The sequence below is a fragment of the Sinohyriopsis cumingii genome, chromosome 5, assembly GCF_028554795.1.
Source record: "Sinohyriopsis cumingii isolate HCF-2022 chromosome 5, ASM2855479v2, whole genome shotgun sequence".
NCBI lineage: Eukaryota > Metazoa > Mollusca > Bivalvia > Unionida > Unionidae > Sinohyriopsis > Sinohyriopsis cumingii.
This window is the reverse complement of record NC_142965.1, coordinates 90,559,381-90,584,238: the sequence shown is the minus strand read 5'-3', so window position 1 is coordinate 90,584,238 and position 24,858 is coordinate 90,559,381. Positions and strand designations below refer to the sequence as shown.

Genomic DNA, 24,858 nt, shown 5'->3' with positions numbered 1-24,858 from the left:
GGGAAAATATGAACTTATTTTGTCAGATGGATATACTGCACTCCCAATATGGTTTCCATCTGAAAAACTCATTCATATTTTCCCATACAAATGCAGTAACCTATAAATATAATTCTATTCCATGTAAAATTTAATTATGTTATATGATAATAATAACATGGAACTATGTTATATAAATCTATTCCAAGTAACATTTAATTATGTTAAATGATTCCATTCATCAAAAAGTCTTGTAACTTCTAAGCTTTTTTAAAAATATCAATTACTAGAGAAGTATGGGGGAATTTTTTTAAGATGGGAACTTAGTTAGGACTACATGTTATAATGAATATGGTAATTATAAGTTATTGCCATTTTATTCTTTAAACTTAGAATTAATTAGAGTAAGCCACTGCAGTGGTAGTTTGGCATCTGTATTAAATACAGTAGGAGGGATTTGGTTGTCACTCTCCTCTGCTACCATGCCTGAACCTGTTCTAGATAAGACTTCCCCCTGCACAAGAAAACTGCTATATTTATTGTTTTTTAAGTTAGAACCATAATGCCAACCAAATTTAATCAGACTTGAAATTGGTACTAGTTTTTGAAGAAGAAAAAACTTCTCAAAATTATTTCCGTATATTATGAGAAATCTTTTTCTCTGTGCATGGTAACTTTGTGTACTGTATGTACTCGCTTAAGAGACAAGTCCAACTGCAAACCACACAGACCCAGATCTGCCATCCAATAATGCAGCGGCAGTTCTAGGTCTGTGCAGTTTGTTAGGTGTAATCAGTAGAACAAACAATACAGATCCTGATCTGCTGGCACATTATACTATGGCAGATCAGGATTTTAGTTGTCTGCAGTTTGACTTGATTATAAGCAAGTACAGACAGTAATGAAAGGGCTTGTGTGTTTAGGATTTTTGATGTAGCTTTTTTCAGTCACATCACTACAATGTCTGCAGTGTGGTAGTTTATAGTGATTTCTAGTACATTATCCTGGCACCAGGCCGACCAGTCCTAACACTAACCTCTTAATGCTGAGCACCTAGCAAGGCAGCTGTTAGTAGCATTTTTATAAGTCTTTGTTATGACTTGGCTGGGGTTTGAACCCATGGCATCCTGCATCTGAGGTGGATGCTCTAACCACTAGGCCACTGGAGTTGTTGATAATGAAAGGAGTGCAAATGGTCACTGATTATTTCTAGTTATTATACACTCGTTTAAAAGAACACGGTGACCAGGATGAGTCCTGCATCCAGTCGAATAGAGCTGCTAGGAATGGCTGGAAAGGATCATCCAGAATCAGTGACAACTAGCAAGTCACAAATTGCAAAGACAACTGCACATGTACTGACTTGACTTTGCTAGCCTCAAGTTAATTATGAGTTGACTGCATACATCTGCATGTGCCAGGCTGACCTTTTGCCATTCTGGTTAGGTCATAATGTGACTGTTATGGATGACATGCTACAAATCACTCCATCTCAATGACATGCTATCATGTCTGTCCAACAATATGGGTCTCATTTTAATTTTCCCCTTTTTCTTCACTTTGCTGTGCAAATTTACAAGTGACTTTTCGTAACTCTTCATTGGGAGACTGACAAGTACCTTTCATGCCATATTTTGATTCACAACCTTTTTTGCAAAAGAATGGAGTTTTAATGTTGTCTGCCCAACACTATGGGTCCCATTTTTACAATTTGTTTTTGTAACTCTTTGTTGGGAGACTGACAATTACATTTCAAGCCATATTTAAATTCACAACCTTTTACAAGAGAATGCAGTTTTAATGTTGGCATCTGCAAGGTGAAAACATTTCTATATGGATAATGGATATAATAACTGTTGACAAAGTAAATGTAAATGTTCTAATACCCCATAAGTGGTAAAACTGGATACTGGAGTAAGCATGGATACTGGAATAAAATTGGATACTGAAGTAAAATTGGATATTGGAATAAAAATTAATTCTGGAGTAAAAATGGATACTGGAATAAAAATGGATACTGGAGATAAGTGTCTTCTTCCCAGGTCAGACTGATGATACCTTTGAAGAAATATACATCTGCCTTCACTACTCTGATTTTTCAACAGTGGTGGAATAATCCTTTATGCAGTTTGGTTTTGGTTTTGTGGGGTTTAATGCCATTTTTTCAGCACATGATAGGCTATACATGACAGGCAGTATATTTGGTGGGCGAAAACCATGTGAAGGCTTCTGGAAGAACCACTGACCCATGGCATGATTTCTTACTCTTTACCTTCTGCTAATGAATATATGCAATGCTATAAGCAGCCTTGTATCCACAAAGATGCATATACAAATTGCTAATAATACTCTCTCTGTCCCTGTTGACCCAAACATGCGTTTCCAGCTAATTGCTGGGAAACCCCTGAGACACATATAAGCATTTCATATCAAAGCTTTGCATTGGATGAAGTTGCAAACATCCAGTATTTATAACAATATTTAGCCAATGAAAGTAGTCCTTACATAAAATGATCACAGTGTTCTATTAGCAGTTTTTGAGCCTATAAATTTTCCTGACAGAAACATGGCTAAAAACATCAGGCGATGAGCCCAAGTGTGTGGATCTAACACCCACTAGTTACTCCATCAAGTCCTTCCCCCGTAACTCTCGCGGAGGTGGAATTGCTGTCATCACAAAAAACTCCATGATCAAACATCTTAACCACACCACAACATTCAATTTCGACCACACATCGTTTGAACTAGTCCAAACCACACTCGCACTGGAGCAAAGGTCAGTCCATTTTGTCTGCCTATACTGCCCTCCTCCTCTCCTCCTAGTAGAAAAAACAAGCTGGCTGAATCTCTCTTTTTGGATACAGAATCTGAGCAGCAACCATTAGCAGCATTTGAACCTGTCTCTGGATTTCGTACGTACAATCCTGATGAAGAGTGCACCAAAGTCATGTGAACATGATCCAACTCCAACATCACTGCTGCTTGAGTGCTTAGATCCAGTATTGCCTTCACTAACTGATGTTATTAATACCTCTCTCTTGTCAGGGGAATTCCCATCATTTTTCAAAACTGCCATTGTAAAGCCTCTGCTGAAGAAACCAACACTAGACCATAACAATTTAAAGAACTACCGCCCAGTTTCTAATCTCCCATTCATATCAAAAATCTTAGAAAAGGTTGTTCTATCCCAGCTTGTATCTCATCTAAATTCAAACAGTCTTTTTAGCAATGTACAATCTGCATATCGCCCCTGGTCACAGTACTGAAACTACTCTTCTAAAAGTAGTTAATGACATTCTCTCTGTGTTGGATAGCAGAAAGATTACAGTCCTCACCCTCCTTGATTTGTCTGTAGCATTTGATACAATAGACCATGATATATTACTTCACCGTCTCCAGCATGTATTTGACATTCATGACACAGCCTTACTATGGTTCAAATCTTACTTGGTCAACAGGACACAAATTGTATCTGCAAATGGAATACACTCCAGCCCAGTTGATCTATGTTGTGGTGTTCCACAGGGGTCTGTTCTTGGACCCGTTCTATTCATTCTATACACTCAGTCGCTCTCAAGTGTCATAGATCATCCAATGTCTCACCAATTGAGTGCTGATGACACCCAAATATACACATCTAGCCACCCAACTGAAGTTGATGCTACCATCCAAGGTGTAGAGAGGTGCATTTCTGATGTGAAATCATGGATGACATGTAACAAGCTGCAGATGAATGATGATAAAACTGAGGCTATTCTGATCACAACACAAAGACTTTCTCATTCACATCCTTTACCTCAAACAATAAATATCAGCAACACCAACATTAAATTCACACAATCAGTATGAAACCTAGGTGTTACTCTGGACAGTACTCTCAAATTGCACCAACATGTCATGAACATATGCAATGCTGCACATCTTGAGCTGAGATGCATCAGCTCAATTCGCAAATATCTTTCAGCTGATGCCACTAAAAACTTGTGTGTTCATTAGTACTTTCAAGACTGGACTATTGTAACTCAATCCTGTCTGGTTCATCTCAATATCTGCTCCAGAAACTTCAAAAAGTTCAAAACACAACTGCTCGGATCATACTTAGAGTACAACAATCAGAGCACACCTCCCCACTGCTCTGTACCCTTCACTGGCTATCTATTCGATCCAGAATCAAACAAAAATTTTGTTCTCTGTGCTACGTTTCACTGTTGAACTCTAGTCCAACATACCTATCTGACCTCACCCATGTGTACACACCAGCAAGATACTTATGCTCCTCTTCTGACAATCGTATACTCATTCTTCCCACTATGAAAACAAAGTCATATGGACAAAGTTCTTTTGCATACCAGGGCCCAGCTACGTGGAATGAATTGCCCACTGAACTTAGACACAAAGACACAGTGATCCCATTCAAGAGGGCTCTTAAAACTCACTTATTTTGACTGCAAGAACAAACTTAAAGACCTAATAATGCTTCCTACCTTAAATATTCTTAGCATGTTTTTTTTAATGTTTTCTAATTTCATGGTGTTTGTTTTTGTAATCATATCATTATATGTTTTTTATCTTATAGGTGTTGTCTAATGTTGTAAAGCGCTTAGAGCTTCTAAAGATTAGGCGCTATACAAAGTCCTCATTATTATTATTATTATTATTATTATAAGACCTCATCCCTACATAACTCACAATGCTAATAACAACAGCGAAATTTATTTTCAAGATCTTCCAAGATTTGATAATACTGCTCTGAATGAAAAATTCTCACTTAATATTTGTAACAATTCCACAGAATCTGGAATTGTTTACGACTCTGCACTAAGCCACAAACATCAAGATTCTGTAAAGGCCCACATAAAAAGCAGATTTCCTACTGCACTGGTCTTAAATTACCTGGGTTGGTAGATAAGTTTTTGGTACGTTTTATAGACATTATATATATTATAATGATTAGTATATATAATGTACTGAGCACTTGAAGTACTGTGCAAAACTGGCTCAATTAGATGCACAAATCAATTTATGGAATTAGTATATAAAAAAGTTTTTACCCTGGGGGAAAAAAGTGCTAGGTGGGGAACAAAAAACAAGGACATTCGGCCAACTGGAAACAAATATTTTTTGGGTTGGCCTAAACTGGTGCTTCTTTTTGCACCCTGCATGAAAAGCTGATGGGACATATTCAAAATAGTCAGATTTGAAACAAGCTATAAAAATAACATACTAGTAATATACTAGTAATATACTAGTAATATTAGAAACAAGCAATACAAACTAACCTACAAATGTAGTGACTGACAAGTCAACAGTTTTTTTGGTCAACACATTTTTCCAATACCAGCAAGATGGTATAAAAGTCAGTTCATCTGCCATCACCTTGTAAGCAAACAAATCAACTTCCAAAAGCAATCTGCCAAATTGTCCAACACCAAAGCAACATGTACCTTTATGTGACTCTAGTATAATTTCTATCTTGAACATCTGATATGCTCTAAACTATTAAATAATGTATATTGTCAACAAAGTGTCTTCACAAGGTCACAAAAGTGCTTTAAATAAATTTCTCAATCCATGGTGTAGCAAGTAAGTGTAAGATTGATCGTATACTAAGAAGCTGAACATATTATATTAATAACCGAATTGCACAACAGTTAGAGTTATATAATGTATACTGTCAAATCTGCTTTTTGGTCATGAAGTCCATAATTGTTTTATGTCGTATCTGAAAGAATATTATAACCAGGTGCATTATAATGGAGACCTGTATGTGTACATGTACACACATTAGTACACTCGGTTATTAAAAGTCCTATTAACTGAATACCTAGGTAGTCCTATTAACTGAATACCTAGGTACTTATCCAAACGATTCGTCAGGTCCTGAATAAATTTTGTCTTTGTTTTTATCTTTCTTACAGCTATTATCTGAACTTTGATTATTCAAGTATATGTACAACTCTTACAGTACACAAAGTAGTTTAGCAGTTTGAAATCCTCAGTCCTACTGAAATTGTGACACATTATCCAAAGTGTGAAAACTGTCATCAGTGACATGTTTGATTTCTTGAATCGTGACATTTCGGTCCAAACTGTGAGTACTGATTAATCAAAGAGCAGGTTATGTTCATTGTTTGTCACTAATTCAATAATTGATTTGCCGTTTGATAACCCTGGGCTTATTCAAATAATGCAGTAACTTTATGAAATGTAGGTTTGATAAAAGAAAGTTGGAATATCACATGAACTCTTTGAAAGCTATATTCGACTATACGTGTATTTTCAAACAATCTATGGAAGTCACTTTGCTTACTACACTGCATCTGACTCCGCAAACTGGAAGCATTACAAAGTGGAAGGTAAGCCAAAATGTATAGAAACCAAATACAATGCTATCCTTGAAGTTGTTGTTGTTGTTGTGGGGTTTAACGCCGTTTTTCAGCGCACGATAGGCTATGCATGGCGGCCAGTATTAATGGTGGAGGAAGAACCCGTGAAAATCCCGGGAAGAACCACCGACCCACGAGAAGCTACTGGCAAGCTTTCTCACATACCCACATTGGCCGAATCCTAGACTTGAACCCAGAGATGAGATGGCAGTGATCCATAATGGAGAGCACTTTAGACCACTCAGCCGCTTGGGGCCCCTTATCCTTGAAGTAGAATGGGGCATGAAAAGCAAATCTGAGACGCTGAGCAGTACAATATTTTAGCAAACATGCTATCAACATTGCTGAAAAACTTGGAAAGGTTAAATATGAATAAATAAAGTTTGGCCAGAACAGAATAAATGCATTTAGCTTCATGTACGCTTGCACCTTCATGACCTTCGGTTATTAGACACCCCACCCCACCCATATCATCCAGTTTTTCTTCCAGTCCTCCAGACCTCAGATAATCAAGAGGCTGTGTGTGTGTTTTTGAAAACAATCATTTTAAAGAATGTTGAGAGAAATGGGAAGCATTTTTCTCCCACCTCAGGAGTGTCACACTGGCTCATGTCTGAGATTTCATGGCTTCAATTTCACCATGTATGGGTTTACAAGGCAATAGAGCAATTATAAAACATGTATTGTTTGTCTGATTTAAATAATCTGGTCTGGTTTCCAACTGTTTATAAATGCTCCAGCAAAGTCTGCTGATGGATACACAGTCTAAGATGTCAGCCATTATCAGAACCAGGAGGATGTTAATCTTGTACATTTATCTTCACAATTCAGCAGAACATTTCCTAGAAAAACTGGAATGAATATTTTTTGTGCAGTCATATAGGATACCTCTTCCTATCAGGCCATCTGCAAATCTTTTATCAAACATTTGTTACACAACATGGCTGTTGTAGCTGTTTGAAGACTGAAGATGACACAACACAGGGAAACTTGTCATGAGAGAGCACTCCCTTCAGCCAATTAAAATCAAGACAGGTCAAAGTATTACCAAAACAACTGATTAAGAATCCAGTTTCAAATGACAGGTAGTCTCCAAAATAATGGTCATTAAAGACTGGATTTACTGACACAAGGCTCACAATACAATGCTTCTATGCGGAATCTGAATGGTGCTTGTACTTTTTACGTATGTGAAACGTCACAAGCAGTGATATCAGTTTCTAAAAATTGCAATTCAGACAAGGCAAACCGGCATAATGGAGTTCAGTCTTCTTTTCTGTGTTTGTATTCTTATTCTTCTTGCTGAAAACCATGTACCTGGCATTAAATTTGTTCATCTGAATATAGAGGTGAATTCCAATCTTTAGTTACAGTGGTGCTAAAGCCTGCAGACTGTATAAATCAAATAATCAAATTTGATGAATCCTCTAGAACAGTATAATACACAAATTCCTTGTATTTCATCATCGATAGATATACCCTGAATATTTTGGGAGGAAAATTCCAAAGGAACTGTCAGCCCACCCACCCCACCCCATTAAATAATGTAGATGAAGTATTCTTATATGTGATTCATATAAACAGAGGGGTGTTTTTAGGAAAGTGACTATTTCTTATATTTTGTTTAGCAAATAAAATTATGCTCTGCTTAGTCGATGTGACACTATGCATGTAGAATCTAGAAATAGTGCATATATATGCCAAAAGTTTAAAATGAAGGTATCGTTTTGTTTGTTTTTGTTGTTTTGTTTTTTTTGGTAGTATGCACTAGTGATTTTATTAACCTTTTCTGATTCTGATGTGTTACTTGGCAACAAAAAAGGAGAGAAAATTTATATATTTATTTCAATGTCTGTTTTACAAACAAATTGTAATTCTGAATGACATTTTAGAACATAAAAGAATGCATTATTTTCATTATAGTTACAGTCTTGAAAAGAGCAGCACCAGTTGATTATAGTTATACTTCGTCGATATTACATTTCCTTAATTAAAAGATACATACATTTACATTCTGTCAGGAAGCATAATTTTATGCATGTATTGATGGAAAAAGCATTACAGAAAGTGCTGTCCCTAATGATGACAACCACCCTTAAAATGATACACATTTTACACACAAACACTAACTGAAAAGGAAATAAACGATATATAAATTAATATTATTGGTTTCAACACATTCATTTGGGACAAACACACACACACACACACACACACACACACATTCCTTTAATGTGTACATGCAACAGCTTTAGTCAACGTAGATTTGAAAGCAATACAAAAGGATGACAAAGAAATAAAATGTACAAAATTATTATTGTACACACTCATATATTATAGTAGAATATATCAAAACATTACATAGTGAGGGAAGAGCAAATAAAAACAACTTTATTTTTGCCTATATGTCGTGAATTACCATGTGTTTCTAAGCATCTCTCTGCACTTTGTCCGAAAACAATATGGCGGCAGCCTGGCACAGTGATATCATGGTCTATTTTTGGCAAAAAGCTGAATTCAGTACAAGCGCCATTACAGATTCCAAAACAAGGTAACTATTTCTAAATTCTTTCCAAAAACACGAATAAACTTCTAGTATAAACTACTTTTAAACAATTTTAAATGCTTTTTTTCTCCTTTTGTAATATCGTCATTGATACATCCGTAAGACTTTAATATAAATTTTCTTCGCTAGCTCTGCATGAAAAAACGTTTAGAAAAAAATTGTCAATACTTCTGCTTATATTACTGCAATGTACAATGTTAAGTATTCTGAAATGAATGAATATATATATATATATATATATATATATATATATATATATATATATATATATATATATATATATATATATATACACACACACACACACAACTTGTTAGCTATTATTGTTATAACCATTGAGTGTTTCTCAAGGATCTGTTTGAAGTTAACCCAAATGAATTTAATTAAATGTTAGCCAACGTTTCTAAGTGTATCACTAAACAATAATTTTAATATAAAATCTGAACACTGAAACTCTCATATTTGCAGTTTGTATCAATGTCTATCACTTAAACTGTTCATTAAATTAAAAATGTTTATCCAAATGCACACCACCACTCTGCCATAAGTTATTATTTAGAAGTGATACATCTGAAACTAGTCTTGAATTTTTACCGCTGTATGAATGTTTTTTTAAAACCATTAAAAACTCAGATGAAACTTAAATCTGAGTGTGCATTTCATTAATATTCCCATATCTAAGGATTGCCCACCACTTCAGAGAATCAATGTAGAGTTAAGATCTTAAGTTTTAACTAGGTCTTTATTCTAAAGAGTTTATCAGCCAGATAGCACAGCGAGTTATTGAAATATATATATATATATATATATATATATATATATATATATATATATATATATATATATATATATATGTCTTTTTTCTTCCTGCAAAATCATTTTCAGCTTGGGGCATTTGGGGTGAGAGAAATGAAATGTAATAAACTCTATACATTTCTGCATAATTATGACTGAAAATAGTTTAGGATCCTGCAAATAACTACCAAATCTATTTTATTTATCCTCTTTCAAATAAATCTGTTTTAATCAGCATCACACAAATTCCACTGTACTAAAGGTTATGAAGATACCATTTATAATGTGGTCTTCTACACCAAGATCTTCAACAAGGGCACCAGCACCAGAGCAGGGCTGACCCAAATTCTGGGGAAAAATATGAACATAAATATTGATATAGAACCCTGGGTGACTCATTTAAGAAAATTAACATCCACTGGCATCCTCCAGCTGCCCTAAATTAACAAAAAGCATTCCAGCAAAATTGTTGCAACATGTCAGTTTAGCCTGTGAAGAAGTTTGTGCTAGTAGCTTAGCCATACAGTAAATGGAATGGATCACAAGTTGATCAATGTACATCTTTTCAATTTCAAAACTGTAACTGCAACCAGTCAATAAATTTTTAAGGTCACAATTTTTAAGTCTGAATGCCAAAAAATCTTAGAAAATTCAGTGTTTTAATTTGGGCAAACATATTTTCAAAATTCGTCCTTGATTCTTTTCCCAAGTAAACACCCAAGGAGTCTCTTACAGTAATATTAATGATACCGGATAATTGTAAACAAATGCTGCAACAGCCACAATGGAGAAGGTCAATGCCTACATAATTAATTCAGGGAGTATAATTTTTCCAAGCTGTGATACACTAAAATGGTAGATCTGTCCAGTTTGCTGCCAAATCATCTGTGACAATTATATCTATCTTGTATAACTGGAGTAGTACCGAATAAAGTTTAATTTTGTCTTGGTATACTAGAGGCCTTGATATTTTCAATAAAAACAGACCCAAATTACTTTATCTCATATCAGCCATTTTCTTCTTCAAGCTTTCAAAAACACTGTACATCACACACTGTTGTACATCCACTGATATTTTCATAAAATTTACGCCAATATATTAAAGAAAGTATATTAAAAAAACATCACTAATGAAGAAGTTCTACTTTACTTTTTTCACACACAGTTACAGTCATGCAACCAGTGACCTGAAACTAAGTACATGTACATGTGTCAGAAATACAAAAGTATGGACACAGGAGATATTTACTTAAATTCAGCAAAACCAATTCTTAATTGGATGGAAATAAAGCTAAAGCATTCTTATCTGGCACCTTCATCAAATGAGTGAAATTTTGACCCATTTTTCAAACAAATATTTTCATGTATGTGAACTTCTAAAGCTCAAAACTAATGAAGATGTGAAACAAAAACACAGTCGCAGTGCAACACTTCAAGGTCTCAAAGTTCTTCTGTGCATACATGTTCTTCACTTGAACAAGTTGTAATAACATCATAATGTTAGATAGGATTTAAATCAGACATTGGTGGATGGCAGAATAACTGCAGAACAATTGAAAATCCGAACTTTCTCAAAATAATAAACAAGCTCATCCTTCGCATTAGAAAGGAAAGACTTTTGATATTAAGATATCTGTTGTGTGCTTTTATTTGAAGAACAAAACATGGTAATTATTATTAAGATTTTTTTATATGTAGCAATTTTATGCAAAGTACTTTGCAATAGTTATTAGCTAAAGGTACAATCAACATCTGGAAAGATCATTAAGAGATCCAACTAAACCCTCAGGAATCATTAAGTGGTATGCGGAGATGCTCATGTGGTCTGCAAGTAAATGTTTGAGAATCACAGATTTAAAGTACAGTACATTCTTGTTTATAAGTCAAGTCCAACTGCAAAATGCACTGAACCAGATCTGCAATTGCATAATGCAATGGCAAATCTGGGTCTGTGAAGTTTGTAAGGAGTAACCAGTTGAACCAGCAACACAGACCCTGATCTGCAGTCGCATTATGCAATGGCAGATTACGATATTTGTTGTTTGCATTTTGACTCAGCTAACTTATAAGCAAGTCCAGATGGTATTCCTAAAATCAACTTATTCCTCAATTACAATTTTCCAAATGCTCTAAGTCTTGAATTCTCCAAGGATGGTTATTATTACAATGATTAAAAATTAAGGAATCATTTCAAGGGTATTATGAAATCTTCCATTTCCATGTGACTTTGCACCAAAATCTGATATATCAGGCACATCTAAGGTAAAATTCTCAAGGGAAACTGAGACAATTCAAATCCTCTGCTAATAACCAAGTCTTATTGTTATTATCATTTTTGATGGCATAGGTTATTCTAACCTGAAAGTGAGCAATTTGATCCAAAGGTGTCAGGAGGCTGAACATGAATGTCATGCATGGAACTTTATATTCACAACAACTTATAAATGAACAGATATTTTTCATCCACGAACTACAGTACACAAATTTTCATTCTGCACCATCAAAAGTGCAGTCCTACTATTATAACAATAATCATGTGAAATCATCTGCAGCTTGTGGCACAGAAAGGTCTGCTGCTAATGGTAATTGCACACACACACATGCAAGATAACTTTAGCTTCAAGCAGACCAAAAATAATTCTGCTTTCTGCTGCGCAATATTGTAAATCTGTGGGAATAAAGTAGAAATACAGCCTGTCAAGGTCATTCTGCTCTTTGGATGCATGAGTTTGTTAAATACAGTTTGCAGGAACTGCCTGACTGAAACTCTGGTAACAAAGCTTTGTGATCTAATATGGAGTGAGGAAAGGGCCTTAATTGATCATCTGCAATACTGTAATAATGATATTCTCACCGTAACTGACTTTTTTTTATTTCAACAACTTCAGCATATTTACAAGAAAATATTTTCACAAGTTACTATTAGTGCTATTCTAATGAGGCCAAATTGAATAAAAAGTATGTTTCTGGTCAGTTGACTGTCCCTGTTTCTCATTGCCACCACCCCCCATTTCCCACCAATGGTTAAAAAAATCCATTAAATGTATACATTGTATTTTAAAAAACAACTCCCAAAAAACAATCTGCCTAACTTAAGTTTAAAACCAGTGCAACTGAAACATTTTTTTTTGTCCTGATGAGACCATGCTTGAAGAAAGTCCATTCCAAAAATTTTGACAACTTAAATAAAATTTTGATGATTAAACCGCTATGATGATATGCCATTCACCCACCTTTTTTAAGTAATATTATCTGTGCTGGCCATCTGGCTTTATTCTAAAAGAAATATGGTATGAATGTTAACATGTTTTAGAGATCACATGCCATACCATAATGAATTACATTCCCCGAAGAGCAATAGGTTCTGAAAGAAAGACCGCATGATTCACCAATTTTATCGAGTTTCATGCTTTTGCATGAGTTGTGTTTGCTGGACTAACTTTATTGAAATTTACCAAAGTAAAAATTGAACAGTATACTGAGAAATAAAACTTAACAAATCATTATTTATGAAATCAAAGGCACAAAATGGGTACATGCAAGTCAGCATAGAAAAAGCTGATACTTTCTTACATTGCTCCAAAAATATTGCAGCAGGGTGGTGACCAGAACAAAATTTAAATTAGAACTCACCTGTGTGAAGCAACAATACAGTTGTTGTCCATTCCAGCAGGCAATCTTGGAAGAGGTACTGGTCCCCACATCTGTTCAATGTGTTCTGGCATGATACAAAACCTTCTTTCAAAGTTGCCATTCTGCAAGAAGAGCACACATGGCCCTTGTTTTGGGCTTGACAATGTAGCTGTGAATGTGGCCTTCAAATTCTTCTCTTCATCAATCGTAACAGTATCTGATATGTTGACAGGCTCTGTCGACTCTTTGGTCATGCTTTCAACAACTGGCAAAAAGTTGAAAATATCCTGACCCAATTCTTCATCATGACCTGCACATGCAAATCCTATCTGTTGGCTCATATTGAATTTTAATCTGTCATACTCTTTGGTATCAAACATAAAATTGGCCAAACCTTTCTTGGTGTTTTCAAATTCCAACTTCTTCTTATTCCCTTTCAGATTTGTAATTACAGGGCCTTCCTTTTCACTAGCAACGTATGTGACCTTCACTTGAAATTTGGTCACTTCATCGGGAAGTCCTTCAATCTGTACTTTGTCGATAGCAACATTTGCCTTCTTGGTTGAAAAGGCAAATGTCTCCTGAGGAGTAATCAGCTCCATCCTTGAGCACAGAATTGGTGGATCGCCTCTGAACATAGATCCAAAACAAATGAAATTTTCATTGAAGAATTCCTTCCAGAGTTCACGGGTTCTAACATCTGCTTTCTGAAGTTTGGATCCTGGTTTCCTATCATTAACAGAATCACTGTGATTCAAGGTTCGTCCAAGTATCTTTACTGTGTCATGTTTGTAGGCAGCTGGATGTAACTGATGTGTATGCCAGACAAGATCGATATCATAGCAAGGGACCAGAAATTCATCTGGGTTTTGATGCTTCAGGTACAACAGCTTCTGGTATCTTTTAACAGCTGATTTAAGGAATGATTTATCCTGATAATGAGGCAATGAAACTTGATAGTAAAATACTCTTTGCATTGCTACTGAAGCAATGACATCACAGGAGGACTTCTGTGCATAATCAACCCATGGTAATTTGACCAAAACTTTCTTTTTAGGAATTGGAACTGGCTCTTCAGCAGTAGGCTTTTCAGTGACAGCTGACTCAACCTCTTTCTTTTGTTCTGGCTCTGCCTCACTCCCTTCTTTCTTGTCCTCCTTCCCTTTCTCCTCCTTCTTTTCACTCTCCTCAGTGTCCTTGCATTCAGCTTTTTCTATTGCCTCTTTAGCAATTTCTTCTGCTGGTTTTGGTGTCTCTGACTGTTGTCCTGTAAAGGCCTCCAACAGTGGTGTTTTTACAGTTGCCTCCTCTGGTGCCTCATTATTCTCTGAGGCTGTTGGTGCAGGTACTCCAGGTTCAGGTTCTTCAACCTCAATTTCAATAAACTCTTCCACCTCTCCTGTGAGGCTTACATCAAATGGTTCATCAGGATATTTGTTTGTCCAGTATTTCCTTGCTTTCTCTAGTGACTTTGTTCTCTCCTTCTCACTCATTACTTTATGGTCTACCAACATACCAACCAAATCATTACAATCTAGTTCATAGGGCACAGGGGACAAAAGATGGCAATGCCAGACCCATTCAACATCTAAAGGAGCTGCCAGAGTTTCCTTCTTGTGCTCTGCAGCCAGTGGCAGCCAAAGCTGCTCATATCTGTAGATTGCTCTCTTTAACACTGGTCCATTCACTTGTAGACTTTCTTGTTGGTTGATACTGTGCAAGAACTGAAGTTGCTTAATCGATCCATCAACTAAATCAGGTCCAAATTTGATCTTGCTCTTAAAGTTTTTCTTGTTGATTTTTGGAGACACCTTTGGGCTTCCAACCTCCTCTACTTCCTTTGTCTCTGTAGTTTCTTCAACTGCCTCTGGAGTGCTTGCAACTTCAGAAGAAGTTTCAGATTCTTTTGGTGTCTCTTGAGCTTCCTCTTCTCTAGTCTGTTTCTGAACTGATGGTAATTGTATGGGTACATGAACTGGCTCAGGTTCTTTAACATGTTCAGGTGATTGAATATGAGTCTGCTCCTTTGGTGGTTCAGCATTCTGGACAACTGACATAACTGGTTCAAGTTCTTCTTGTTCAATTTTAACTGCAGGTTCTGGTTCAGCTACTGAAAAAGCTTGGACATCTTCTGCTTCTTTAGTCTCACACTGAGAGGTAGTGATATCCTCTGGCAGCTCATTCTTTGGAGATGGAGTTCCATTTTTGGGTGAAGCCCTTTTCATTTTTACATTTTCATCCAGTGGTGGTGGTGGTGGAGGTGTTGCATCTATAACCAAAGGAGGTGGTGGAGGAGGTGGTACATCCTCAACCTGAGGAGCTACTTCTTCAATTTGCTTATTCTCTTCAGCTAGTTCCTCTGATGCCATTTCACTCATTGCTACAATATCAGGCACTGGTTCTATGGTGTCCTCTCTTTGCTCAATTGTCTCATCAGCTACAGTGTTGTTCTCACTTAGCTCCTGCTGCATCTCTTGTAATGCTTCCTTTGTACTCTCTAGAGGATAAATATCATGCTTCTCTTCCTCTGCTTCAACCTCAGCTGGTGCCTGCTCTGGTTCAGGCTCATCATGTACCTCCTCAACTGGTAGTTCCTCTGTATAACCAATGACTTTCTCCTGTTCATCTACCTCTGAGGAAACCACACCCTTTGTTTCCTCTTGTTCATTCTCTGCAGGCAACTCATAATCTTGAATAGTAGTAGGCACTAGTGTTGATGCAGTGGAAACCAATTCTTTCTCTTCTTCAAAAGAAACTAAGTTCTCCTCAGGAATACCTTGATGAGGCTGTTCACACCCAATTCCCATATTAACATGTTCCTCTTGACCATTCTGAACACTATCAACATTTACTAGTTCTTTGCAGATCACTTCATCAGTGTGAGGAATATCACAAGGTTCATCAACAGGAATGTCCCCAAGATCACGTACTGCCTGTTCATCACTATTCACTATCTCAACCTCCAGCTCCTCCTCACCATTTGCTGGAGTAGGTGGAGGTGGAGGAAAATTATTCTCTTTTTCATCCCCCATCTCCTCATTCAGTATATCTTCATCCTTTCCATTACATCCTCCATTCATTGGAGCTACTACATGCTCTTGATCACCATTCTCCATTCCATTAGAAATATCAATCAAACATTTGGAGCTTGGGACTTCTTTCTGAACTGTAGGCACTTCAGATCCACCATTAACAATTGCAAAGGAGGTTACCCCTGTATCTTCTTGGTCTGCCATCATCATTCGATCTGAAAAATCAAATAACATAAAATCAGTGCAAATTCTTCGTGAAATAAATGATTACTGTATTATAAGAATAATTCATATAATTAACATTTATATATCAAATGATTGGGGTTCTATATTGCCTTTTTGTTTTGGTTTAACACTATTTCTCAGGGCATGACAGGCTATACATGGCAGCCAGTATAACTAGTGGAAGAACCCATGAAAACCCCAGTAAAAACCTCCGACCTTCGGGAACCTACTGGCAAGCTTTCTCACATACCCACAAAGGCTGAGCCTGAGACTCAAACCCATGTAGACAGAGGTGAGATGGCAGTGCTCAGTAAAGGTGAGCTTTTTGGACCACTCGACCCACACATCCATGCAAAAACTCACCTGGGTCAAGTTATTTTTGCTCTCCTCATTCTAACTCAATAAACTGAAAAAAGTCACTAAAACTAATGCACTACCATGCCAAAATATACATCACAACCCTCTGTAACAGTACTTTGACATGATGATTCTTTCAGCTTTGCTTCAGGTTTCAATTTAAAAGGACGAATTAAAATAGAGAAATCAATATACACATGGCACAATTGGTGATTTTATTTAATTAAACAAAAATGAAAGAGAATCAAATTAAACAGAGGACATGTGAGTCTCAGGCAGAATTCTTCCAGCTTTCTGTTAATTAAAGCCAGCCCAACCCTAATGAAAGAGCAGAGCACCAACAGCATAACCCCAGATATTACTAAGGTTAACATAGACTGTATTTATAAAAATCCAAGGTTGTGCCATCCACTGTATATTATTAGAAAGAAGAAAAAGAAAACCTTGATCTGCAAGCCAGCTGAATGAGGTCTGTTTTCAGGAGAAAGCTGAATTATTCAACTTGGACCCACAATTGCTATCATATACCAAAGCAACTGTTCACCCTGACAAAACATATCTCTTCGAGGCAGTCAAGGCAACAAATATTTGACTGCTTTTAGAGAATATAAATCTATATATGGGGACCTTCAAATTGATGAATTATAATTCTGCATATGGGGACTTTCAAATTATAAATTATAATCCTACATATGGGGACCATCAAAATGATGAATTATAATTCTACATATGGGGACATTTAAAATGATGAATTATAATTCTACATATGGAGACCATCAAAATGATGAGTTATAATTATTCTACACATGGAACCTTCAAATGATAAATTATAATTCTACATATGGGGACCTTCAAAATGATAAATAATAATTCTACGCATGGGGACCATCAAAATGACGATTATAATTCTACATATGGGACCCTTCAAAATGATGAATTATAATGATGGTATAAGAATATGTCAAAGTCAGCTAAGAAGTACATGCATGGAAACATGAAAATAATCTTATAAGGAAAATAAGCACATGTGGACCTTTTGGTATTTTGTAGCAAAAATAAAGTTGTTGTTGTTGTTGTTGTTGTTGTAGGGTTTAACGCCATTTTTCTGCATACAATAGGCTATACATGACGGCCAGTATTAATGGTAGAGGAAGAACCCAGGAAAACCCCGCAAAGAACCACCGACCCATGAGAAGCTACTGGCAAGTTTTTTCACAAAGCCACAATGGCTGAATCCGAGATTTGAACCCACACAGACAGAGGTGAGATGGCAATGATCTGTAACGGAAAGCACTTTAGACCATTCGATCACTCGGGGCCCCGCAAAAAATAAAGAAAGTCTAAGATGTAAAATTCATTCTTCTGATGGTTATTTTATTCATAATTCCTTATTTAATTATAAGCATGACCTAAATAAAATTATAGCATGCCTTAATTAAATTATAGCATGACCTAATAAAATTATAGCATGACCTAATAAAAATTATAGCATGCCTTAATTAAATTATAGCATGATTTAATTAAATTATATGTATGACCTAATTAAATTATAGCATGACTTGATTAAATTATAACATGACCTAATAAAATTAAAGCATGATTTAATTAAATTATAGCATGACTTAATTAAATTATATGTATGACCTAATTAAATTATAGCATGACTTAATTAAATTATAAATATATCTAATTAAATTACATACATGACCATTTGTCTATTTACAGCACCAATACTGCCTTTTTCTTACAATACTCTTTGCTGATTGATCTTTTAACATAAATCTGATTGTTATGCATACATATAAATACTTTAGAAGTACACATTGTTGCACTGATAATTTTCACCATCAACATACACCTATAAAAATTAAGTGCCTATGTCCTAAATAATTTTTTTAAACACTATATTCACTTTTTCCTACATTTTACTTAAAGAACAATAGTCTAACCTCCAAAATGCAAGCATCAATCATCAACATTTTCCAATAGTTTCATGTTTTTAAAACACATGTTGCAAATCATAATGATCAACTGCAATCCCAGATCTTTTTAAATCTGCAAGTTAAGATGACAGGAAACAAACAATGTAACTTTTCCTGGACAGGACTAATCTAACAAATAAATTCCAATAAAACAAAATAAATTTTATGTTTGTTACAGGATATCATGCTGAGCTCAATATGTCCACATAAATCTGGTGTTTTCTCTCGAGTTCAGCACAAGACCATCATAAAATCTTTAATGCTCATCTGTTGAATCTCAGAAAAACCTAGATGACATCTTTATGTCCCCCGTGCCATTTTACTAGAAGATGGTTCTGCCTAATAAATTTGAAGCTAGCCATAGCATAGAGTCAATGCAGTTAATACCCAGCAAAACAATGTCACCCTAATATACTTATCTTTGGAAAGCATGTAAGAACTGGATGACAGTATCTTACATTTTTGTTTCTTTGCGCAGTACCAATATTTGGAGATTCTGTGGATTCTGCAAACCAAAAGGCTATCACAAAAGCATCCTCCTGTGAGGAATAGTGACTCGCTTTCCCTCTGTGCGGCACAGCAACATACTTAAGAAGAAATCACAACACTATGTATCTTGCCAACACCACAAAAACTGACACCCACAAAATTAACAAAATTCGCAGCATTCGGGAAGTAAAGATAGGATCCACACAATCTGAAACAGTAATCAGGATGTAAAGATAGGGTCCACACAACCTGATACAGTAATCAGGAAGTAAAGATAGTGTTCACACAACCTGATACAATAATCAGGAAGTAAAGACAGGGTCCATACAACCTGATACAGTAATCAGGAAGTAAAGATAGGGTCCACACAACCTGATACAGTAATCATGATGTAAAAAGATAGGGTCCACACAACCTGATACAGTAATCAGGAAGTAAAGATAGGGTCCACACAACCTGATACAGTAATCAGGATGTAAAGATAGGGTTCATACAACCTGACACAGTAATCAGGAAGTAAAGATAGGGTCCACACAACCTGATACAGTAACCAGGATGTAAAGATAGGGTCCACACAACCTGATACAGTAATCAGGATGTAAAGACAGGGTCCATACAACCTGATACAGTAATCAGGATGTAAAGACAGGGTCCACACAACCTGATACAGTAATCAGGATGTAAAGACAGGGTCCACACAACCTGACACAGTAATCAGGATGTAAAGATAGGGTCCATACAACCTGATACAGTAACCAGGAAGTAAAGACAAAGTCCACACAACCTGATACAGTAATCAGGAAGTAAAGACAGGGTCCATACAACCTGATACAGTAATCAGGAAGTAAAGATAGGGTCCATACAACCTGATACAGTAATCAGGCTGTAAAGATAGGGTCCATACAACCTGATACAGTAATCAGGAAGTAAAGATAGGATCCACACAACCTGATACAGTAATCAGGATGTAAAGATAGGGTCCACACAACCTGATACAGTAATCAGGATGTAAAGACAGGGTCCACACAACCTGATACAGTAATCAGGAAGTAAAGACAGGGTCCACACAACCTGATACAGTAATCAGGAAGTAAAGATAGGGTCCATACAACCTGATACAATAATCAGGATGTAAAGATAGGGTCCATACAACCTGATACAGTAATCAGGATATAAAGATAGGGTCCATACAACCTGATACTAATATTTTAACAGTCTCTATGTTTAGTATCTACATCAGTCTTCACATGATTAGTTTGACTGTAATGTAAGCGATGTTTGTTGGAGCTTCTTCTAAAGCAAAAGTATTTCAGATAAAATACAGCTGAAATTGGTAACCGTGGTAACATTTTCCTTGGCAAATATCCATGGTAACAGTTAAAATGAGTATTTATGATAACAGTACAGGCAAGAAGCTTTTGGTAATAGTCTCTAAAAAGACAGGTTCATCTGAATTTTTTATTGCTTGATACAGTTTGAGCAAGGTTGCATTCTATTTAGTAACAGGGATTGAACAGGTGAATTTCTGGTATTTCTGATATCTTCTAATTTTAACAGACTAGACTACTCTTTCAATTATCTATCAAATCGTCTATCCTGATTGAAGATGGTTTTTTAAATGTGTTCAACAGAATGTCTCCACCTGTCTGTCTGATACCTTGTGCAACAATATGTAACAGGTGTACCCTAACAGTGTGATTATCTGACATAGCTGTCATACATTAATATGCAGGTGTAACCTACTACAGGGTTCATACAGAATTCTGAATGATAAATTCAATGACTTTTCCCAAACATTCAAAGACCACAAACATAGATTTTAAAGACCTATTTTCGCTAACATTTTGTATACAAGTTATGTTATATGAGAAAACAATGAATGCAAAATACTACAATATTGTTTAATGACCAAATTCAAACTATATTTAATTTCCTAATTTCAAAAGAAAGAAACCAAGAAAACTCGACATCTGAATCTAACAACCTTGGACAATTATATTTGTGATTGTGCTGGAAAGAAATTAAAATGCTTGGGTTTATTTCAATTTTCAAAGACTTTTAAAGACCTCAGGGTAATCTGCTCAATTTTTCCAAACATTCAAGGCCTTGAAAATGCTACCTCATTTTTCCCAAACTGTCAAAGACCTTCAACAACCGTAAGAACCCTGTATTAGTGGGATTATCTTGCATAAGTGTCATATACAGTTGTACCCTAACAGTGGGATTATCTTGCATAAGTGTCATATGCAGGTGTACCCTAACAGTGGGATTATCTTGCATAAGTGTCATATGCAGGTGTGCCCAAACAGTGGGATTATCTTGCATAAGTGTCATCTGCAGGTGTATCCTAACAGTGGGATTATCTTGCGTAAGTGTCATATGCAGGTGTACCCTAACAGTGGGATTATCTTGCATAAGTGTCATATGCAGGTGTACCCTAACATCAGGATTATCTTGCATAAGTGTCATATGCAGGTGTACCCTAACAGTGGGATTATCTTGCATAAGTGTCATATGCAGGTGTACCCTAACAGTGGGATCATCTTGCATAAGTGTCATATGCAGGTGTACCCTAACAGTGGGATCATCTTGCATAAGTGTCATATGCAGGTGTAGTCTAACAGTGGGATTATCTTGCATAAGTGTCATATGCAGGTGCACCCTAACAATGTGATTATCTTACACAACAGCCATGCCTCAATACTCATGTAGGGTTTATTCTAAAATGTGTGTATGTGGCATTAAAAAAATATCAAAATCTGGTTTTAAAAATTATCCTAATTCACAAAATTCTTGCACTATATTTGCAATACATAGCTTCAATCTGTTTCTAAATCTCTTTATATAGAAATCTATCCCAAATTTTTCAAACTGATTGGTGGTGGTGGTGGTGGGGTACCCAGATTTTTCCTATCATATTCAGTTCTGGAAAAGACCCTGTATAAGCAGTCAACCTGACCAAATATTACTCTAGCATTTTGGAAATGGTTCCATAAGAACTGACAATATGAAACATTTAATGATGTAAAAAGGGTCTTAGGTATACTGTCTTGGGTTCTTCCACATGATCCTTCTAATCAGTCATGGTAACTTTTTTTATTCTTCCTAAATAGCATATTTATGCGACTGTGCCATAAAACACAAAATCAAACATGTACCGTATATGCTCCTATCAAGTCAAGTCCAACTGCAAACCATTCAGACCCTTATCTGCTGTTGCAAAATGTGCTGGCAGATCAGGGTCAATAATGTTTGTTGTACTGATTACTACTAACAAACTCCATAGACCCAGATCTGCCAGTGCATTATGCAATGGTGGATCTGGGTCTCTGCAGTCTGCAGCTGGATTCGACTTACAAGTGGCCATATACTGTACATTACTTTATGGTTCCACTGCACATCATTAAAGACTGACAAACTAGTGTATTTGATAAATACATAATGTACATGTTTGGTATTTTTTGCTGTTGTTTTGGTGTGTAATGGCATAGCCACACATATTGATTATTCAGTGCTGTGTCAATTCAAGTGCCTTGCCAATCTACAACTATCCCACCCACCCCTTTAAGGGACAGCTCCACTGCTAGAGTGGCCATGTAACTCAAAATTGCATAACTAAAGATTCTGGTTTCCCTGACTTTAATTTTCATGGAATAATACATAATTCAATTAACATTAATACCATAGTCATTTACAAATCCTAATTTTGGGGTTTTAAAGAAATAATTTCATCATTTTTTTTAGTCTTCACTACCAAATTTAAAAATAAAAAACATTCATATGAAATCACGTAAACATGAAATCTGCTTGAGTTGAAATCACATAAGTCAGGTGGATACCTGTATGCACTACCATAATCTCATGCATCTCTTTTGATTGCCTCCTGTGACATGCATAGGACTAATTCTACATCCTTGAGTCCATTCTATGTACCATGACAGTATAGGTCAGCTTAGGTTACTGTTCTCTGGGATCATTAATACATCCAAGGCTTAGTATTAGTGGATTAGTGTGTGTGTGTGTTTTGGATTTTTAATGTAGCTTTAACAATCTTTCAGTCCTATCGCTACGATGTCTGCAATGTGGCAATTTATAGTGATGTCTAGCACTGGGGCATTGTGCAGCAGACATGTAGCATGATGTTTCACCCAGTCACATTATCCTGTCACCAGGGCGACCAGTCCTAACACTAACCCCCCAATTGCTGAGCGCCTAGCAAGGCAGTTGTTAGTACCATTTTTATAAGTCTTTGGTATGACTCTGCTGGGGTTCGAACCAGCTGTGACCTCAGGCATCCGAGGTGGACACTCCAACCACTGGGCCACCGGTGTGGTGCTAGTGGATTAGTACATGCAAGGCTTTGTATCAGTTGATTAATACAGGCAGGGCTTGTATTAATGGATTAGAACAGGCAATAATAGGTATCAGTCGATTAATACAGGCAAGGCTTTGTATTAGTGGATTAATACACGCAAGGCTTTGTATTAGTTGATTAATACAGGCAAGGCTTGTATTAATGGATTAGTATAGGCAAGGATTGTTATCAGTCGATTAATACAGGCAAGGCTTTGTATTAGTGGATTAATGCAAGCAAGGTTTTGTATTAATGGATTAATAAAGACAAGGCTTGTATTAGTTGATTAGTACAGGCAAAGCTTGGTATTAGTCAATTAGTACAGCAAGGGTCTTAATTAGTGGATTCATACAGACAAGGTTTGGTATTAGTGGATTAATACAGGTAATATGGGCAAGGCATGATTAATACAAACAAGGCTTGGTATTAGTGGATTAATACAGATTAATATGGGCAAGGTACGATTAATACAAGCAAGGCTTGTTATTACTGGATTAATACAGATAATATATATGCATGGTACGATTAACACTTGCAAGGCTTGGTATTAATGGATTAATAGAGGCAAGGCTTGCTATTAGTGGAAGAATACTGGCAAGGTTTGATATCAGTGCATAAGAAGATATGGGAAATCAACCGATCACAGTTTATGGTATTTTTTGAGAAATCATGGGCGCTAAAGGCAATGTTTGCCCCAGGCTGCCATTTCCTCCTGTGCAAACTTGTGATGACCCTTGGTTACAATGATTACCTGATGACTTTATCCAAAAGATCTATATATAACGATTCCTGTATGGCCTAAGTGGTTAGAGCATCCTCCTCAAATGCGGGAGGTCATGGGTTCAAACCATGGCCAAGTCATACCAAAGACTTTAAAACTTTCTGAAAAATTGTTAAAGCTATGTTAAAAATCCAAATTACATACACACATAAGAAAACATCTGGTATTTAAAAAAAAAGTAAGTGAAATACTGGATGAAACATCAATCCAAATTAATGATTTTCCTTTTCTTTCACATTTATAATTGGATACAGATTAAATGTTCTGTGCCCAAAAGAT

At 36.1% G+C, this 24,858-nt stretch overlaps 1 protein-coding gene across 5 annotated transcripts in view; it reads right to left on the bottom strand.

The window, feature by feature from the left end:
• The window catches only part of LOC149799739 (uncharacterized), a 107,667-nt gene that overhangs the window by 11,124 nt on the left and 71,685 nt on the right, over positions 1-24,858 (bottom strand). For all 5 annotated transcript variants that reach the window (XM_089959113.1, XM_089959112.1, XM_089959114.1 and 2 more), the window contains exon 2: positions 13,360-16,606. In XM_089959113.1, the coding sequence (XP_089815239.1) occupies positions 13,360-16,601 (3,242 nt within the window). In that variant the 5' untranslated portion in view covers positions 16,602-16,606. The remainder of the gene's footprint in view (positions 1-13,359; positions 16,607-24,858) is intronic.